Source organism: Plodia interpunctella, chromosome 7, assembly GCF_027563975.2.
Source record: "Plodia interpunctella isolate USDA-ARS_2022_Savannah chromosome 7, ilPloInte3.2, whole genome shotgun sequence".
In the NCBI taxonomy this organism is placed as follows: Eukaryota; Metazoa; Arthropoda; class Insecta; order Lepidoptera; family Pyralidae; genus Plodia; species Plodia interpunctella.
Window position 1 is genome coordinate 6169787 of NC_071300.1, and position 19761 is coordinate 6189547.

A 19761-nucleotide genomic window follows, 5' to 3' on the forward strand; every position below is an offset into this window, starting at 1 on the left:
TTCGTCCACTTAGTTTTAATATGTATAAGTACTTAAATAGAAGACTTATTTTTCAATTGACGTATTTGGAGAAAAGGCTTTGGTGAAGTGTGTTGGGCCGCTTCTACTTCACTTCACCTGCGCCTGCGCTGCGCTTTTGAAGTCGACTATAGACTTAGTTTTAAATATTTTTTTGACTTCAATAAATTATGCACCTACCATGGAATTAATATGTAAGGAATATCTACTAATTCCATGGTACCTACATCATCCTAAGTTGAATAAATAATGTTGAATTTAAATTGAATTGAAAAAACCTCTCCATCAATATTGCCAAGAAAGTCGGTGTTTCATTCCACGTGTGTAATCGAGTGCTGATTGAAAAAGATAATATAGATATATAACACGATTAACAGTCGGCGATCAGCCATTACGAATCCTAAATAGGATCGCGACTCGGTGAGATTCCCTCTATCATGGTTAACGAAAGTAGGAAGCAGCGATGCTATTCCTAAAATATAATGTACATATACATAGGTAGACGCACATTATATTTTAGAAATAAAGTTTTTGTGGGCGAATTCACTTGAATGATATACTTAAGACCCAAAGTACCTATCCCTACTAGGTCGAAGGAACCAGGATATATCAACTTTCGATAACCCTGCGTTACAATATCTATTCACACTTATAATTACATATTTACTTATGACTATGTATGATATTCGAAAAATTTTACAATTTACCATATTTTTTATTTCTATAATGACCAATCGAACAATGATGACTTGAGTTTTGGTATTAGATGTAAGTGGATACAAAGAGTACATTAATCAATACATTTGGTAAATATAACATACGATATCGTTTCAATAGGAATCCATTCATGCTCACTACTGCTACTTTACTTTGCCGGTTTCACAATAACAAAATAAAAAAACTACTTCATTTTTATAAATCCCGCCAATCCACAAACGGACGTGCAACAGTAACAGAAGTGCCAACCTCCGAAACAAAAATGTTTACTTTTAATTAGAAAGAAATAATGCTATAATGTATATATCACCACTTATTACTCTAAATAATAACAAAATATTTATTAGAAACAAATCATACAAAAACTATTTTAATCACAGTAATATGAATGAAATATAAATATAAAGTAACTCAACAATCTCGCATCCGGTTACCGGAATTGGCCGCCAGGCAGCGCTACTGGCGACGTCACTCGTGTATCTATAGTTTCCTTCTGTTTTGAAACCCAAGCTTGGTGATATAGTTGCTTGAGAAATATTGTAAAGGCGATTATAAGTGTATTTAAGTGTAAATCTATAGATTCGATAAGATGGAAAAGAGGGTCGCCTTAGAATCCAGAGGAAGGAATCCTTCACAGGTAAACTTCGTTTATTTTTTGTTGTATTGGAATGTTTTGTCGATACGTATTTCATGAGGTACTTAGGTGTAAGAAATGAAATATACCTGTGTATCTTATGAAATTTTTAATTCAATTGATATTACATGATTCAATACAGTATGTTTTATCTAATAATCTACTCATAAATGGAGATGTGGCTATATTGTGTACAAAAATTAGCCATTACCGATTGTTACGTTTCATTCATGTGCACATAGTTAATATTGCTTTCCACTCTGATTTTCAACTTCAGTGATCAATGTATGCTAATATATAGATAAATCTACGTTACACAAGATAAATATCACCCGTAAGTGTATGTGTTACATATTTATTGTAAATATTCCAACATTGAGGTTAAGTGTTGAAACTTGCGATTTTACGTGGAATTTGATATTACAAGTTATACAGTGCATATGCTTAATTGTTGAATGTTATCTACTTATATCATAAACAATTTATTACATAGTATTATTGTATAATCAACTGTAAACCCTTTGCGTTTCAAAAATATAGGGCTCATTGATTATAGTCTGTCAATGTCAATAGAAAATAGTGGGTTGAAGTGTTTATTGTTATATATCCTATTGATCGTGGTTAATTTTATACAGAGTTAATTTTAAAATAAACTTACACTATAAATATTATATAAAAGCATCAAATACGCTTTGTGTAAATCGGTTCATAGCAAAATATAATTTCGCGCCCTTTCACCTCAGTACCTTTTATTGAGGCTATTAATTTTTGACATGTATTTGCCTAATGAACGGTTATAATAGCTTTAATATCTAATTTTTAATTCATTTTGGTAAAATTTACTATAGTTTACACTCAACATTTGCATTCGAATATTGACGCACGCCTTACCAATACAGCGGCCATTTTTATTGCGTCGCGATGAATTCGTGTCATCCGCCATTGCAAATTATAAGATTATCTCATGTAACTCGGCTATTATAACACGACAACTTTTTAGCGTGATGAAAAATCCAATATGAACACACGCCTATCATGTTTCAATGAATATTTCCGCGAAATAATCACTTATTTCTTTGATTTTGCCAACTACGCCTGTATCTTTGACAACTCACACCATTTTGACGTTTTAGTATCCTCGACCTCGACTTAGAGAAATACTTTCGAAGCCAGTTACATTACCATTATTTTTACTTACAACATAACTGGGGCTGCCCAAATTTCATAAAAATCATTAAATCTTTTTGTAATTTTGTATGTAATAACTGATACGACTTCTGCAATTTTTTAGTTATTAATGAAGTAAATGCTTACATGCATTTATGCCTTTCTATAAACCCACTTCCTGTTCCTGTACAACCTACTTGTGTCTATGTATACCTATGGGTGTACCTACACCTACAATGTACGATGTATAATGTTACTAACAATTGATTATTTTACATGGGGATGGCAATCTCCAATAAAGATAAATAAAGATTAAATATACTTAATGTACCTACATTAATATATTGTGCAGATAGTATGGTAGTAAAAATATTTTGCTGATTATAGCATTCTACAAAAACAAAAAGTAGTAACTAGGAACATAACTTATCTACCTGTTTGTATTGGTTCACATCCTAAAACACAGATGGAATTATTAATAAAAAATAAAATTTATTTATATGCTTATTTCTATAAACTAAATTTTTATTAGGTATAAAAAATTTAAAACCATAGTTAAAAAATATCAACTCATTAATAAATAAGAGTGTAAGAATACCACAGATATTAGAACATTACTACAGTAAGAACAATTGATAAAATATTTTAACAAAAATAGTTTTAACTGGACATTGAATTTCTTATGAATAAAAGAATTGCAAGTTAACATATTGCACAGATACTATCAGGTGGAGTCGGAATTATTAACAGACCGCCATAGCTTAATTTACGCCGTACTGTTTGATAGTTCTTCTGATGAAGAAGATTCATTTCTTTTAAGCTTATTGGAAACATAAAGATCCAAGCAGGATAAGTGAATATCTAGTTGACTGTGCCATTTGGTTATGATCAACCTTCACACACAATAATTAAAAAAATATGTTGTGGTGTCTGTTTAACACTAGTTCACAGACACCATCTGATTTCAAGATTCAGTGTGAAGGTAGGTAAGTCGTGTATTAGAGTGACAGCAAAGTCATCACATCAAAGATTACAGAGTTTAATATTTATTATTTTTCTTCAACAGGTAAAGGAATTAAATTTGGACAATTGCCGCAGCACCAGTATTGTTGGCCTCACAGACAAGTATGTCAACCTGGAAATACTCAGTCTAAACAATGTGGGACTAACATCATTGAAAGGTTTCCCACCGCTTCCCAAGTTAAGGAAACTTGAGCTTTCTGACAACAGAATATCTAATGGGTTAAACTTCCTGAATGGTTGCCCAAAACTGACACACCTGAATCTATCAGGAAATAAAATTAAGGACCTAGAGTCTCTGAAGCCATTGGAGGAGTTCAAAAATTTAAAGAATCTTGACTTATTCAATAATGAAGTAACAGGTTTAGATGATTACAGAAATAAAGTCTTTGCATTGCATCCTTCACTTAAATATTTGGATGGGTATGTAAACATTACTTTTTCCTTTTATTTGAATATACAAAAAATATTGCCCTAAATACATACTGCTTGCATGCATATCCTGGTATTTATTTTGACAACTGCATTATACTTATAAGACATGTATATATATCCATACTTATAAAAATGTAATGTATATTGCTTTAGTTAGTCCAAAAATATTTTTAATCTATGGCCTTTTACACCTTTTCATGGATCAAAACATAAATAAAAACTGAATTACTGACTTATTTTTCCAGTTTTGACAAAGATGACAGGGAAGCTGATGACAGTGACGAGGAAGAAAGGGAGGAAGACGAGATGAATGGAAACAATGACAGTGAAGATGGTTAGTGATTAATATACTCCAGTCAAATTTGCCAATTCAAACTTATAATGCTCATGATAATTATGTTGGTAAATTGATGATATACAAAAGTTTACCAGACCAGTAGGGTGTTTTTTACTAACCATTATGCATAATCATCCTAAATAGAAGTATTGATAGACATTTTGCTTGAACATTCAACTTCTTGCCATCTTACTCATTCTTCTGAGTTTATTCCTGGTTATATTTTTGGCTGGAACGAAGCCCAGGATCCGCCATATGTAACGATTATTGAAAAATAACTTATTTTTTAAGATTCGACTGTAGTTTTATGTCCGATCGCGCACAACTTTGGGTATCCTGTTGTTGCCCCCAGCTATTAAGGCTTTTTATAGTCGCTTCGTACGACATCCACGAGTGGATATGGAGGTCTGGAACCACTTTCATATCTCTAGTGGTAAAGCAGGCGCTAATGATTCCCAATTTGTCTGAATAATATTTCAATATCATTATTCCTACCATTTGCTATTTTGCTGATGAAATCATTACAGACACAAGTAGATTATCAAAACTTTCCTGAGGCTTCAAATGTAAAACTTGAAGTCTTTTAAGTAATTGTTTAAAACTGGCTTCCAGATCTGAACATAGATTTGAGTCCTTTGGTGATTGATGATAGTGTGTCTGAAAGGCCAGATGAGAGCAGGACAACTTTGCCGATGTTGCTATACACCGTTTATGGTCTCCTATTCCACATGGGGTATCTATTGAAAAGTAAGCGTTATTTACTGTAACGATGCTAACAAATGGGGAAAATTGTGTTTATGTGAATTTTATTTTATTCCAAATATTTCTTTAATTACCTACATAATTTATTCGAATTCCGTCTGTTTGTTTTTAAGGATTTTAATGTTAATTGTTTATTATGACATTTTTCTGGTACTTACTTGTTGTTTTTTTTATTCACAGGTTCTGAGGAGGAAGACGATGAGGACGAGGATATATCTCTGAGTGCAGTCTACAAGGACGATCTCGGTAATAACAAAAAACTTTACTTGGACTTATTAAAGCACTTGCACAACTGCCCTTTCATAGTTAGGTGGGTTAGGTGTTCAATAGGTAGAAACATGTTTTTACAAAAATGTAATTTTTACCCCAAACTTTTATTGTAATCAGAAAAAAATTGTTGCAACCAACGCGTGACAAATCTGTCCGTACAGTAAACTGTCGAGGAGTTCACTTGTTGAGAGCTGATCCTGTGTGCACCATGTTGGTATCATAATGATGCATCATAGAAGCGACACAAAGTGGCAAATTTCAACTCTGGTTGCAAGATTTGATTACCGATAGAAATGGATGAAACTTGTAAAATTAATGATATTCCATTACATTAAATACACACATACATTAAATAAAATCTGACACCAGTGTTAGCTTTAAGAGACTTTACAAGAAATTTACAAAAATTACAGAGGAAGAGAGCTCTGCAAGTTCATTGTATGAAGACGGGTCTGACATCTCAGAGGAGGAGGACATTGATGAGGACGGAGAGGGAGAAAATGATGCAGACGGAGACCACAACAACAAAGTCCAAGGTACACATTTTTAAAATTTATCTTATCTTTTGTTCATCTGGGTCTGACACAAAATGTGCATTTTGCAAAATGATTTGTTTACCCTTTGATTTGTTTATGTAAAGACTTAAAATAATAAATATTATTTTATCTACAAAACGCAAAGATTGAATATTAGATTTATATTTTGTTTGCCTAAAGTTTTTCAAATTTTATTTTGTGCAATAAAAATTAAAAAGCCTACATACTAATACTATTACAACTTAATAGATCATTGAAGTGGTGGTGGCCCAGGTTAAAATACCGTCCGCCCTTAATCAAAGGTTCCAGGTTCGAATTCTACTAGTACTACATACCAATCTGACCCATGTATAGTAGTTTTTATAGATACCACCACTTGACTTGCGTCCTGTAAAGGAAAACATCGTGAGGAAACCTGCACATTGGCGGACAGTTTAGTTCACTAGTGTATATGCGACTACTTGCCACTGCATGGCTGTCTAAATGTTATGAATGAGTAAATTCTTGAACTTTACAGATGGAGAAGATAATGCAGACGGCGAACCCGAGGAGAGCACCCGGGGTAAAAAGCGGAAACACGAAGACGACGAGAACTGAGTGTTGCCTTAAGCGGAGTTATCTTACTAGTTCGTAAGTGTACAGCGCTCCGATGGTCGGACAATAAGCATCGGACACACCGCCCCACCTACCTCCACGCATTATTAGTTCTTACTTTCTTTTAGCATTTTTGATAACATTTTTTGATGTCTCTTCCTGTCTATAATGTTGACTCTAAAATAACGGATATATAACATGCTTGAAAAAAAGTAAATTAAATATATTGTATATTTAGGCACGGTTTATAAAATATGCTATGCATTAAAGACAGTCCTAATTGCTTACACTTCTGAATACACCAATTTTAGAAAGAAGTCTTTGTAAATTTATAAGGAGCGAAACCTAGCAGCAGGTATATTTGTACTTTTGATATGTCTAGTAATAGTAATATATTCCCAGACACTGCTTTATTATAGTAATATATCAATATACACTGCAGCAATAATGATGCAATGAAATCCATGAGTATAGCACGTCTTACATTTATTTATTCCTGAGCACCAAATTCTATAAAACGCATCTCGTGCTCTCATGGAAGTAAGAACTAGACAAAATGGTGGGTGGTAGTGAGCTCCGCAAGTTGTCATTCGTGAGATTGGCCGCGTCTGCAAGAGGCTCAGCTTTCACTTAGCGTTATGTCTCGATATCGAGCGGTTCTAAAATGTTTTCTATCATTGATTCATGTTGATGTCTATTGTGTGAAATCTGTAGTTTGTTGTCCGAGAGTTAATGTTTCAATTAAATTGTTTATGTAATAATCATTTTTTATTCTATTGACATGCTTAATTTTAGTCTAATCATTGAAATGGAAGTGCATGATTTTAGGATTAAATAGCTCTCATTCTAATCTACGATTTCAATGGATTATATTAATTAGCTATAAGTAAAAGAGTGAATGATTCATGCCCAGATATAAAACTTAAATTTGATGTGGGTTCCGCCTGTTAACGATGACCAAATTAGACTGAAATGACATAATACAAAATTTACATACCACAATAACTAAAATGTCAATTCCGTCTTGAAATATTTCAAAATTAATACAAATGAGAAATTGTGCGTTTATTTTAGTTAAAAGTACAAGTGGATTTAGAAATGAATGAAAGCTTCTATTTCGTATTTTACTAATTAAAAATATTTTAACAAAACTTCGATTTCTACCCAGTAACAAGTATATTAGCTACTGTACCTTGTGTTCGGGCAATAACTTGTCATAAGGAAGTATAATAATTAGATACATTCATGCAGATATGTTTTCCTCAAAGTGAATGATTGCGATTTCTACCAATGCAACGATCTCGTCAAGAGTCTGCTATAAGTTCGTAATCTCACTAATGATAACTAATAAATTTATCAATTCCAGAGGGCGTATAATATAATCCGATTTATTAGATCAAATCTTTGACGTCTGACGAATTCAGAGAGTATTTTTCTACAATCTTTTAAAACTAAAAGAGCGATTTATGCACTTAAAATATCAATGAAATGTTTGGTTGATGCGTCATGGTGAACGTGCCAGATATGTTGAGAAGAATTTTAGTTAATAATTTTATTATATTATGTAAGTCATTAAGTTTAAGTAATTTACAACTTGGCCTGTTGATATATATTATATAATCCTATTAAGACTTTATTTCTGGGATTGTAAAATAAAAGCTAAACATATTTTTTTGTTTCATTTCTACAAAGCCGTCGTTCCATTTCTATATTATCAAATTATGGTATTTGCTTTGGAATATACCCAACTCATTATAAAAAAATACTTTACTGCCGTCCGCTGAAATAAGAAAAGAGGAAACCTAAGAGTGTATCCGTTCTTAAATTTTTTGTTATTATAGAAATTAAGACAATTTTAAATTAAATGTTTAATAAGAATAGAAGATAGATAAATAGTGAAAATAAATTGGAGTACAAATATTGTTAATAATAAATTAGCTATTTTGCTGTTCCAAAAATTGTTGCAGCAGGCTATTTTCTATAGGTATGATGAGGTTTTCACTGCCATCATAACTACGCTTCATTTTCACTAGCTTGTGATCCAAAAACTCTGTAAGTTGGGCTCGCAACGCTAGGTCTGAGGACACAAGGAACTGCTCCCTGCATTTCGAGTATAGATCCTTAAAAGGAAGCCCTGGAAGCAAACCATACACTCAAGTAGATCATGATAAAATAAACTTAGTCCTTTCTCTTATCAAAGGTCATCTATAAAATCAATTTATAAAGGGTGATTTCTTGCCAATGATTATTGCAAGCATTAAGCAACAACTTTTCGTAAGCAACCTTGATACCGCGAAAAAAAAATCTGCTGATCCATAAATTTTCCACAAGTTAGGTTGGTACCTATTTCATTTTGTATAGAACAGCTGATTTTTTACGCGATTTCGGAGTTACATAATACTAAAAAACATGGACTGAGCATGTAGACAAAATATTGCCAATGTATTAAAAGTCACCTGTATTGTAATATATACTTTTCCCGTTGTTTGGTACAGATTTTTCGTATAAAAAAGTTATTCCAAACAAACTTAAACTTTCAGTTTCTGTCTTGAACAGTTTCCTTGACATAGAGAAACAGGAATTACGTTTAATATATATCGTAAGAACCTTACCTTGGTAATGTGTCTGCTTCTGATTATCAAGTTGGTATTCTATAATAACATTGAATATGCCCTTAGCATTGGAGGTGAGGGACTGGTAGACACTTCGCAACGAGGACAGCTGCAGCGCTCCGCTGCGGTGCGTCATGAGGGAATTCTCGTAAGAGGTCTCCTCTTTGTATGGCAAGAACGTCGTTACGTCCCACCAGGTGAACTTGAACTTACTAAGTTTTGAGTGGTCCCATACTGAAAATAATAGAAATGTGATTTATTTTTTACTAGCGGCCCGTCCCGGCTTGGTTCGGATAAAAATAAATTATAATCCTAAACCTTCCTCAGGAATACACTTCTATTGAAAATCCGAGCAATCGTTTTTAAGGTTATCACGAACAGACGCGAGAAGCGGCAACGTGGCCCTACTAAAATTCCTTTAGGTTCAAATGTCAAGAATAATGTTACATCTATTTCATAAGCCACATGATTTATTCATATAAATTACCACCAGTGTTAGCAATAACACACTCAATAACAAAATTTTGTGAAGAGTGAAAAGTTTGGTCTTCTATCATTTTGTTCTCACTCATAAATGTATCTCAAGCCAATATTGGAGATAATATTTTTGAGAGTCGCTTTTATAATATATAGTAATTACAATACTTACACAATGGCGCATTGATATGATCAATTGATGCGATTGTATGCACATTACTGATTTGGGAAATACTGGCTATAATATTCTGTGCTTTGGTATTCCGTAACATAGTGCCATCAATATTATTAATGATTAAAAATAATTCAGTTTCGCATTCTTTAAGTTGGGTTTCAATCAAATTTACGACATCGCCTATATTCGAAGGCACATGAGTATTTTCTAAAAGATCAATTACTATAGTTTCAAGAATGCTTTTAATGGTAAGACTTGGGAAATATCCATTGATAACTATACATGGATAGTTCTGCAGCATATTCATCTGAAATTGATGGAGGATGGAGCGCTTGGAGCCGAGTCCATATAATATTATACTGAAGTTTTCACTCAGGATGTAAAGCCATCTATGAAATAGATGCTCGTATGACTGATTTAACTCTAATAGTTTTTGCTTATGTTCTGCAGAAATATGAATTTCTTCCTCGTCCAAATTGTCTTCTAGGTTGAGATTTTTTATCCTCGCTAATGTATGATCTGATGTTGTTATCTGAAAACATAAATATGTTAAGAAAAAGTGATCCGTGTAAAGTTCAGTCCAGACCATTCAGGAATGGAAACATGTATTCACGAAGTTGTATACTTAAAAAAATACAAACAAAAGTTATGTGACGATACTCGGGGCTGAGGTAGACGAGTGGGGGAGCAGTGCGGACATGTGAGGATACCATCAATATAATTGTATTGTATGGAGGCAGGTGGTCTACTTTTAATTTCCTCCCTTTTCGCATCAAGCTCTTTCGCATCTCTTTGCGTTATTCAAAGTGTTGTAGATGTTCCTGTACCAAGAGTCTCCAGTTATTATAAAAAATTAGAAAGTCCAGAAGTGGAATAATGATTGATCATCTTGTATGACATGATAAATTTACTAAAAACATATTAGAAATCAAAATATAAGCGGACCAAGGGAAAGAGCTAGTGATATCTACAAGTCTAAACGGTGGCTGAAGGTAAAGAGTGACTGCCAGAACAGAACTCCAACGTCAAGTACCTCACTCTTAAATACGACTGAATGAATATATTACATACTAGTTTCGCTCCCATGGGAATTTGGAGATAAAAGGTAGCCTATGTGTTATTCCAGGTTATATTCTACACATATACCAAATTTCATATCAATCCATCCAGTAGATTTTGCGTGAAAGAGTAACAAACATAGATACATAAACACATCCTCACAAACTTTCGCATTTATAATATTAGCAGGATTGTTACCTTTTTGCTAGAATGCATCATGAAATAGTTGTCCGGCGTGACGAAGTACTCTGAATCTTTCGCTCTGGCCCGGCCGCCCCTCGTCCTGACTAATTGTTGCTTCTCCATCGGCTTATCTGGTTCTTGTGTCTCCTCCTCTGAAGCACTTTGGTCTGAACCATCGGATTCCTAAACACATTATTGCACGAATTCATCTCTTTATCGTCATATTCTAAATTAAATTATATTTACCAAGCATTTCAGTGTGCTAGTAATCCTAAAAGACACTTTCTGTCAAACCGTGTTGTGTGTTTATGGAATTCTAGCCAGAAATTATATACTACATAAAAATAGACTGATGAACATTTAAAGACACAAGTGCTGTGATATACACGCATCAGCTTTAAGCTGCTAGTGTATTAAATAAAATAATAATGATTTCAATACAACTTCTCAGCAGTGAGAAAAAATGTCGAAAAAAACTCATTTAATCAGTGTTGGTCCCTATTATGCCAGAAGAGCTTACCATTTTTTAAATATAAATTTATGTATATTTTTTAATCAGTAATATATAAGTACACAATAAAGTACATGGTATATGTTTGTGCATAAATGAGTAGTTCTTTAGCAGTTTCTTTTGAATGAACTACTGAAAATCAAGGCATTACAAAACCACCAGGGACAAGGACAGCAAAAATATTTTGAGCAGTTATGTATAATTAAGACATACTTCCTGGTCACTTCCATCCGGTACAAAATCACTGCTGCTACCTGAAAAATCACTATCTCCACTGTCACTGTCCACTTCACGTATTATTCCTGAAATTGTACATAATAAAAATAAATAAAAATATAAAGTATTTTCAACAAATCCCACAAATCCCATGCAACATAACAATAATTCCTCAAAGATATTGCAATAATATTCGACATACAATAAAAAAAGGAAAACAAAAGCCTAAGGAAAGGTTTGTTATTAGTAGTACCTAATTAAAATAATGTTTAGTTTAATTAACTTACTTTTCTTTATTATATCCTTCACATGCTTTGGTGTGGCCTCACTTACTTTCATTAAATTACGTTTTGCGGTCCTCAATGGAGATTCTAACTTCGGAGAATTGCTGATAGCTGATTTCACCATATTCTGTAAATCATACTTTGTGTGGCGGGATTTAAATTTGAACATGTCTTGGCCCTCCACATCATCGCTGCTGAATAATGCTAGAAAATTGTAATATGTTTAAAATTACGATTATATAAAAAATGGACATCACTCAACCCTTATTAAAGCACTAAGCTTGTATCATCAAATATTTGTGATCACAGATGCAAATATTTGCCTGCTCTGGGAATCGAACCCAGTACCTCCAGATAGCAGATGGGCATGCAGATCAATATGCCACAGAGGTTGGCATGGTTGAATGAGGTTGAATGGCAAAAAATACAGACAATGTCAGACTTTAGAAACAGGTAACAACCCAACATATAGAGTTTTTGGGAATAAACTGGGAGAATATTGGTTATAATCATGGGTTTATCAGAACCTAATAAGCCCTAATATAACCATAATAAATCATTCTACAGTTAGAACATCAGCAGAATCTATCACACAAATATTTCACATGTTTTCTTTATTAAAACATGACTCCAAGATTTAGAATAGAAAATATATTCTAAATTACATAAATAAAATATACATTCTAAAGGTATAAATAAAATTTTATTTATTTGTATTTTTTGTATGCACTTAACACAATAGGTAGGTACAGCAATTTTTTATCTGAACTACTTTAACACAAGACATTGAAATTGTCACTAACCTGTAGGCTTCTGTAAATCTTGCTCCACATGAAAATTTTCATCTTCAGAACTAATCTCTTCCGACGGGAACTTGCGTTTCGTTGGTGATAATTCAAGAAATTCTCCATATTTCTTTGGTTTGCTCCTGTTTCTTAGACCCCTCCTTGTAGGTGAATCTGTATCATCACCTGAGAGCGGTGTTCGAAATAATGAATTTCTTTTAGTAATTCAAGGAGAAATTATGTAATAAGTCCATCATAAATCTATAGAGAATTTATTACAAAAGTAAAAATTAAGAAAAGTGTAAATAACTAAAATATGTAACCTTTGTTAATATCGGCGGGAAAACGGAGTCGAAAACCACTGGCCATTTTCACTGTTTTACAAAAAACATAAGATTATTATATAACAAGATAGAAATAAAGGCTAATTAACTTGTTAATATTATCTAATAATACAAATCAAAATAGCATTACAAAATAGGTACAAATACACAAACGCAACGGTGCGGCACGGTTTGTTTTGTTTGTTCACTTTTTTCCCTTATTGACTTTTTATTTGACGTTGACGTTTTTTTTTTTTTCGCATTTACTGCACATAAACAAATAAATCTAGCAATGTCCGTTCTCGACATTTTCGAGAATGCACGAAAACAGTCCCAAAATATTCTTAGGCATTCCGGATAATTTTATACAGAACGGGAATGATCCCCTATTTATCTTGTAAATCTACGGGAATTCTCAAGAGAGAAATCTTCGAGAACAGAGAATTTCTCAGCGGCACATCACTAGATTATAGGCCGCGCGAGAAAGACCAAACTATAAAGACAACGCATAGACGACCACGGTGGCGCAGTGGTAAGATTCTTGCCACTGAACCGAGAGGTCCCGGGTTCGATCCCCGGTCGGGTCATGATGGAAAATGATCTTTTTCTGATTGGCCCGGGTCTTGGATGTTTATCTATATATGTATTTATTATAAAATATAGTATCGTTGAGTTAGTATCCCATAAGACAAGTCTCGAACTTACTTTGGGGCTAGCTCAATCTGTGTGATTTGTCCTAATATATTTTTTATTTTATTTTTTTTATTTTTTTTTTAAACGCATGAATGTAAGCAAATACAGAGGATATCCGTAAATAACTTCCTGGCCCAAACAAAGTGGCAGATTGGGTCGGGCATAGATTTAAAAGGGCCCCGTGCGGGGCCGGGCTCGTGATGAGTGAAAAACGATATAAAGCTGATGCTGAGATGCTGAATGGAAGATATGACGGGGTCTATAGTATATCTCTTTCTGGGGTATCTCTACAGTCAGTACATCTACCCTACCAGTCCAGACAGGAGATCGACAAAGGTCTGGTGAGTGAGCGGTGAGGTAAGTGAGTTCTGTGGTCTATGGGTCGTGAGACTCGAGGACCTACAATAGAGACTTATCACGAATTTAAGGGTCGCTGATCTCGATAAAAATTGTAGGTGTACTCCGTACCTTGCTGATACATATATACACGAGAACATGACCGACCGCCAATATACATATATTTATACCTCATGGGCCGGAAAGTTATATTAAGGCTCTGCCTGCACCATTTGGCTACGCTACCTCGTCATCTTCAGTTTTATCCATTTCAGGAAGTACGTACTAATTCCATGGTTTTATCTGTATTTTATTATGGACAAAATAAAGAGAAATCATTTTACATCATTTCATTTATTTGCTCAACTTACTGACAATTTTGAAAATCACAGTTATTTTGACAATTTTTTTGTAACTACATTATAATTACACAAAAACATCTGTCTGCTATGTAAATGGGAAGTGGGTATAAAATGGTATTAAATATTATAATTTATTGGCCACAGTACATTAATTCAATATTGGGAATTTTTACAGACCCTATAAAAGAATGGTACTTCATCATTCACAATCATGACAAATAAGAAAAATATTAAAAGAAAATCAATAATATAAAGTAGGTAATAATAAGACGTGAAAAATAATAATCTAATGAAATAAAATTAAAAATTCATTGATGTTTAACTCCTCCACAACACTTTTACACATGGGTTGCATTTGGCTTCGATAAATAGTATATTATACTATATCTACCAACGAAAGCCATGCATCTAATTGTTATGGTGAAGCGATATAATTTGGAATTAAATACAATTTTTTAGTGAGCAATATGAAGGGCCACTTATACGTCGTTGTGACGTCACACGCAATAATATACAATTTGATGAAGCAAACTAACGACAACAATACATTTAAATTTCAAATTATTCAGGTTATCTACATATGAAAACAAAACAAAAGCATGTGTGTTTAAACCTATGGAAATTTGAAGGAAAAAATCACAATATGCCATTGGAATCGAGGCTCTTAGTACCATAACGTTTAACGTTTCAATGTTGATCTAATTGAACAGCCATCGAAAAACAAGAGTAAGGCGTTAAATATTACGAGACTAGGTACCCAAATAAAATAAAAATATCCATGGCGCCACTTGTGATACCTCTTATGATTTAGTACTTAGACATATTTTAATGGTGGGATCGTAGCTCATCTATATAAAATACCAACAATTTCAATTTACTTCTTACAATCACTCGAGTCACCTACATCTTCTAAATGTGACGTGAATTTGTATACACTGTTACATAACAATACCAGCTGAATGCAGTTACATAACAATACCAACTGAATGCAGGCAAAATAGTAATTTCGCTCGCTTGTTCGAGCTTGCTTTCAAAGGTTCTAAGAATAAGATGGTTAATGAAAAAATTGGGAACATGACATTCTGGCAATAATTTTTTCGGACAATATATAAGTAACAATGTATATAAAATCGCGCCACAATACTTTACACAGATTTATTGCATTCGCTTACCGTAACTAGTTCGAAATTCTCAAAAGTGCTACCTTTAAACTTCTAAGAATCATTTATATGTAACCAATCAATTTCTATGGGATAATATGAAACACCAAGATTATTTCAATGTAAAACTTGCACAGGGCATATATAGTTCAAATAATTATGACTTTTTTACATTATACTGTATGGCATTGTATTTTAAGAGTTACGCCATTAAGTTAATTAATGAATGACAATCATAGATATTAATGACATGGATAAATTGTTCCACATGAGCTTTTTTTAATACATAGTAATAATTTACAATAACATAACTGCAAGAGATGTTTACAGAAACGACATACATAAAATTACTCAAAGCCTACATCCAACACTACTTAACGCGCAGACAGCGTCCATATCTCTTCAATAACATACACTAATAAAAGCGGTACACTAAACCGCAAAAGAAATTAAAACATTAGGATCGAATATCGTGTTGAGATCAATCATAGTAAACGAAAGGTCGGATCGTGAGATCCGCAACTAATTATAACACATCCACCGGCCACTCACTCCGAATCTCACTGTATATGGTACACTGTGTAAATTCTAATAATAATATTACAGTTTGCAGCCTTGTCGTAGAATAAAAATAACGGGCGAGAGGGACCTTGCGGGAATTCGCTCCTTGTCCCATCACTCGTGGGATCAATTCACTAAATTCGCTCAGGACTATTCTATCTGCGCTTTACTCATATAAACCGGTGGATTATAAACAAAATATGCCCGTTATTGAGCGGTTTCTTCAGGCATCAGGTTTACATTTACACTTGTATATATTTGTAAATATAAAATTATCCATTGGCGCATTCAAATCCGCTAGATACGTAAGAAACTACGAAACTGTCTTAATGGACAATTTACAATATTTTAATATATATCTGCATTGGCCGCTGAAATTTATAAATTATGACCAGGTCGGACCGAATCATATCAACGAGTGTCAATTTTATCAGTTTCTCAGCAGATCGTATAGGTAATATTTAATTCACGTGATAAAAGCTGAAACATTCGGTCATCGCATGGATTTATTGAGCGCAGGAGAGAGTCGTCTTTGGTATGGTTTATGTGTAAATAACGGGGCTCGTCAGAACGAAACATCCACCGCCTTTTATTCGGAAGACCTTCACGATGTTCTTCGAGGAAAATGAGGGCCGACGAGGCTTCGACGATACACACGCTCCGATTTAATACACTTAACACGATCGCAATAACTTCTATAGTGTCTCGTCGGGCGGACGGTGATAACAGAAAGGGATGCAAGCATACAGCCGGGCGGCGTTTTCTATGAAATACTTGCTCCGTTCTTCAGCCCTTCGATAGTTCAGGGCAGGTGTAACCCTCGGAGCGCGCCGGCCGCTAGAGCTGCTTGGCGCGCTTGCGCGGCGGCCCGATGGGCGGGATCTGCTGCTGCTGCGTCGCCAGCGCGCGGAACGCCTCCGCGATCAGGTGCGGGTGCGACTGGATCATGTTCTTCCAGCCCGCCGTGTCCATCACGTCCGTCGCGTGGCTCCTGCAATACGATACAAAGGTTAAACAATTGTCAAAAATATATATACACTAGCTACGCCCGGGGACTTCGCTTTCGTGGGTGTTTCGAGATAAAAAGTAACCTATGTAACAGCATCCAGCTTATATTCTACCCGTGTACCAAATTTCATAACGATTCGCAGACACGGCACTACAGCCGCTACAAGACCCTTGATTTAAATCCCAACGCGTTGGATGCGGCCTTACCCCCGCACCCCTCAGCCCCTTGCCTTGATTACCCTGAAAGCTTTCGAAATTCGACGTTAGTAACCAAGTAACTAGATCGGAGGTAGTAATAGCTTGTGAATACTAACGTATTAATAAAATCGATTGTCTGCGCCTTGAGCTGGTCGGCGCTGTGCAGGTCGGCGAGGATGAGGGTGTCGGCGGCGGTCTCCACCGACAGACTCAAGCAGAGCGCCTCTTCACACATCACTTTTAATCTGTCCAGCGCATACTGAAATACAAACATTAATACTTTAGATTAATACTTTGGACAAACTTTCTTATCGAGTATGTTTACTAACACTGGTGTCAGATTTTATTCAAGTAGCCTGAAGTAATCTGACGTGACCTTTACTGTAAAAGTTTAAGCTACCAGATATCGGTAGGAAGTCGTTGCCTACCGACAAGTAGTCGTATACAAATAAATTGCAATAAGTAAAAATATTGGTATATTTTAACAAAACATTTATGTGGGTGCATTTTCATATTAAAATATTATATCTAACCTGAAAACATTATATTAAATCTGTAGTTTAATTATTAACTGGACCCTCATTTTTCACGTCGAATTACTAGAAATTTCGTGATAACTTTGTGACCAACAGAATGCCTTGTACATTTACAAAAATATCGTTTTGTATGGATAGTGCGATAGCACCCATTTAATAAAAAATCTATGAAGTACTCTAATATCAAAACGTATATCTGTTTAATAAATAATTACTGATTAAGTTTAACACCCATCCAATCCAAAAGCAACAAAACCGGTCCAATGTCTACTCATATGGCATAATGAAATGCGAACGAAGCCGCGGGCAAGAATCGTCTTATTACCACAACACTCTCATGTTCACAACAGATGTATTAGCAAGAATCTGTACAAGTAGCTTCCGAAGGTTACATTATATTGTGTTACAATTTTCCTCCAAGTATTTATTACATTGTGCAAGAACGCGGCTAGTTCATTAGAACGACGATCTACAAACACGCTTAGTACAGTAAGTCATCTAATTGTTTTTTTTCAAATTCAAATTCAAATTGTTTATTGCTTCCTTAATGTCAAATACAGGTCTTCATTATAAAAATAGTAGCAATTAAGGACCCTGACGGGCGCTGCAATGGGAGAAGGGCCACATTTGTCGATGTTAGAGAACCTTTGTCAGTGTAAAGTGACATTATTAACATGAATAAATTTTATCTATTAAATTTAATCATTTTTGATAAGTATAAATTACTTCATGTTTCATCTTTAGGCATAATCTATTATCAGTCATACATTTTTGATAAGTCAACAATAATAATAATATTAATAAAATTAATGTCAAAAGTTCATCCTCAAGTAAGTATTTTAATTATTTGAATTAATTTTTATTGTGTAAATTTATCTTCTAAATATTCATTAATTGTGTAATAACATTTATTAATCAAGATTTCCTTAACTTTTTGTAAAAACGTTTTGATATTTTCTATTTCTCTAACGGCGTTTGGGAGTTGATTATAGATTTTTATAGACATTACTAGGGGGCTAGTTGAGTGGAGTCGGAGGCGTGAAATAGGCAGCTGCAACTTATTTTGATGTCTGAGTGTGTATTTGGTTACCATATCTTTCCGCGATTTGAAAAACTCGGGATATTTTCGGGTAAATTTGCATGCTTGTAGGATGTATATACACGGCAGAGTTAGGAGTTTGTGCTTTTTAAAATAAGGTTTGCAGCTGTCCGTTTGTTGTGTATTTGTAATTATGCGCACAAGTTTCTTTTGTAGGGTAAATATTCTATCACAGTCGGTTCCGTTGCCCCACAAAAATGTACCATAACTAAGCCATGAGTAGGCATAGGCGTAGTACGTGATAATTGCCGTTTCAGCGTCAGTGGATTTTTTTACCTCTCTGAGAGCATACGCGAACTTAGATAGTTTAGCACATAGCTTTTGGATATGCGACTTCCAGTTTATATGGCTATCTATGTTTAAACCCAGAAGAGTAAATTCATTTACTACCTCCAAGTTCATCCCATTGAAACTTATTTTAACATTTAATGATTGTTTTTGGTATGGATGGAAGATGTTCATTTAATCATATTTTATCGAAGCCATGTAAATATGTAACAAAAATGTTGTTGTTACAAAAATATGTAAAAACTATTATAGTAACACTATAATATATTCAATTGTATTAAAATTAAAACTTTATTAAATTGAAAAATTTGGGTTCGAGCAGGAATCGAAGCAATCGCCATAAGATCGAATTAATCGAAAATTTGTATGATTGTTAAAATGGTCAATATGGTCATTCCATTTGGA

General features: G+C 34.1%; 3 protein-coding genes across 8 annotated transcripts in view; 1 reads left to right on the plus strand and 2 right to left on the minus strand.

The window, feature by feature from the left end:
* The first annotated feature begins 1176 nt into the window (after positions 1-1176).
* Mapmodulin (mapmodulin) lies at positions 1177-8158 on the plus strand. Of its 2 annotated transcripts, XM_053747550.2 has the most exons (7): positions 1201-1372; positions 3603-3979; positions 4237-4325; positions 4941-5075; positions 5271-5336; positions 5774-5896; positions 6414-8158. In XM_053747550.2, the coding sequence occupies exons 1-7, from the start codon at positions 1325-1327 to the stop codon at positions 6491-6493; spliced, it is 918 nt and encodes a 305-aa protein (XP_053603525.1). In that variant the 5' UTR covers positions 1201-1324; the 3' UTR covers positions 6494-8158. The 2 variants fall into 2 exon arrangements, with proteins under 2 accessions (XP_053603526.1, XP_053603525.1); XM_053747551.2 differs by lacking the exon at positions 4941-5075 and having other exon boundaries at positions 1177-1372.
* Positions 8159-8343: 185 nt separating this feature from the next.
* Orc2 (Origin recognition complex subunit 2) lies at positions 8344-13342 on the minus strand. 2 transcript variants are annotated; one of them, XM_053747547.1, is made up of 9 exons: positions 13267-13342; positions 13116-13166; positions 12811-12978; positions 12011-12211; positions 11721-11809; positions 11012-11179; positions 9752-10286; positions 9103-9336; positions 8344-8624 (listed from the first exon to the last, which is right to left on the minus strand). In XM_053747547.1, exons 2-9 carry the CDS (start codon positions 13159-13161, stop codon positions 8425-8427), a joined length of 1641 nt encoding a protein of 546 aa, XP_053603522.1. In that variant the 5' UTR covers positions 13162-13166; positions 13267-13342; the 3' UTR covers positions 8344-8424. The 2 variants fall into 2 exon arrangements, with proteins under 2 accessions (XP_053603522.1, XP_053603523.1); XM_053747548.2 differs by having other exon boundaries at positions 13116-13303.
* A 1137-nt stretch (positions 13343-14479) lies between these two features.
* rdx (roadkill) overlaps positions 14480-19761 on the minus strand; it is a 48058-nt gene continuing 42776 nt past the window's right edge. For all 4 annotated transcript variants that reach the window (XM_053747519.2, XM_053747520.2, XM_053747517.2 and 1 more), the window contains 2 exons: positions 17550-17692; positions 14480-17218 (listed from right to left, as the gene is read on the minus strand). In XM_053747519.2, the coding sequence (XP_053603494.1) occupies positions 17065-17218; positions 17550-17692 (297 nt within the window). In that variant the 3' untranslated portion in view covers positions 14480-17064. The remainder of the gene's footprint in view (positions 17219-17549; positions 17693-19761) is intronic.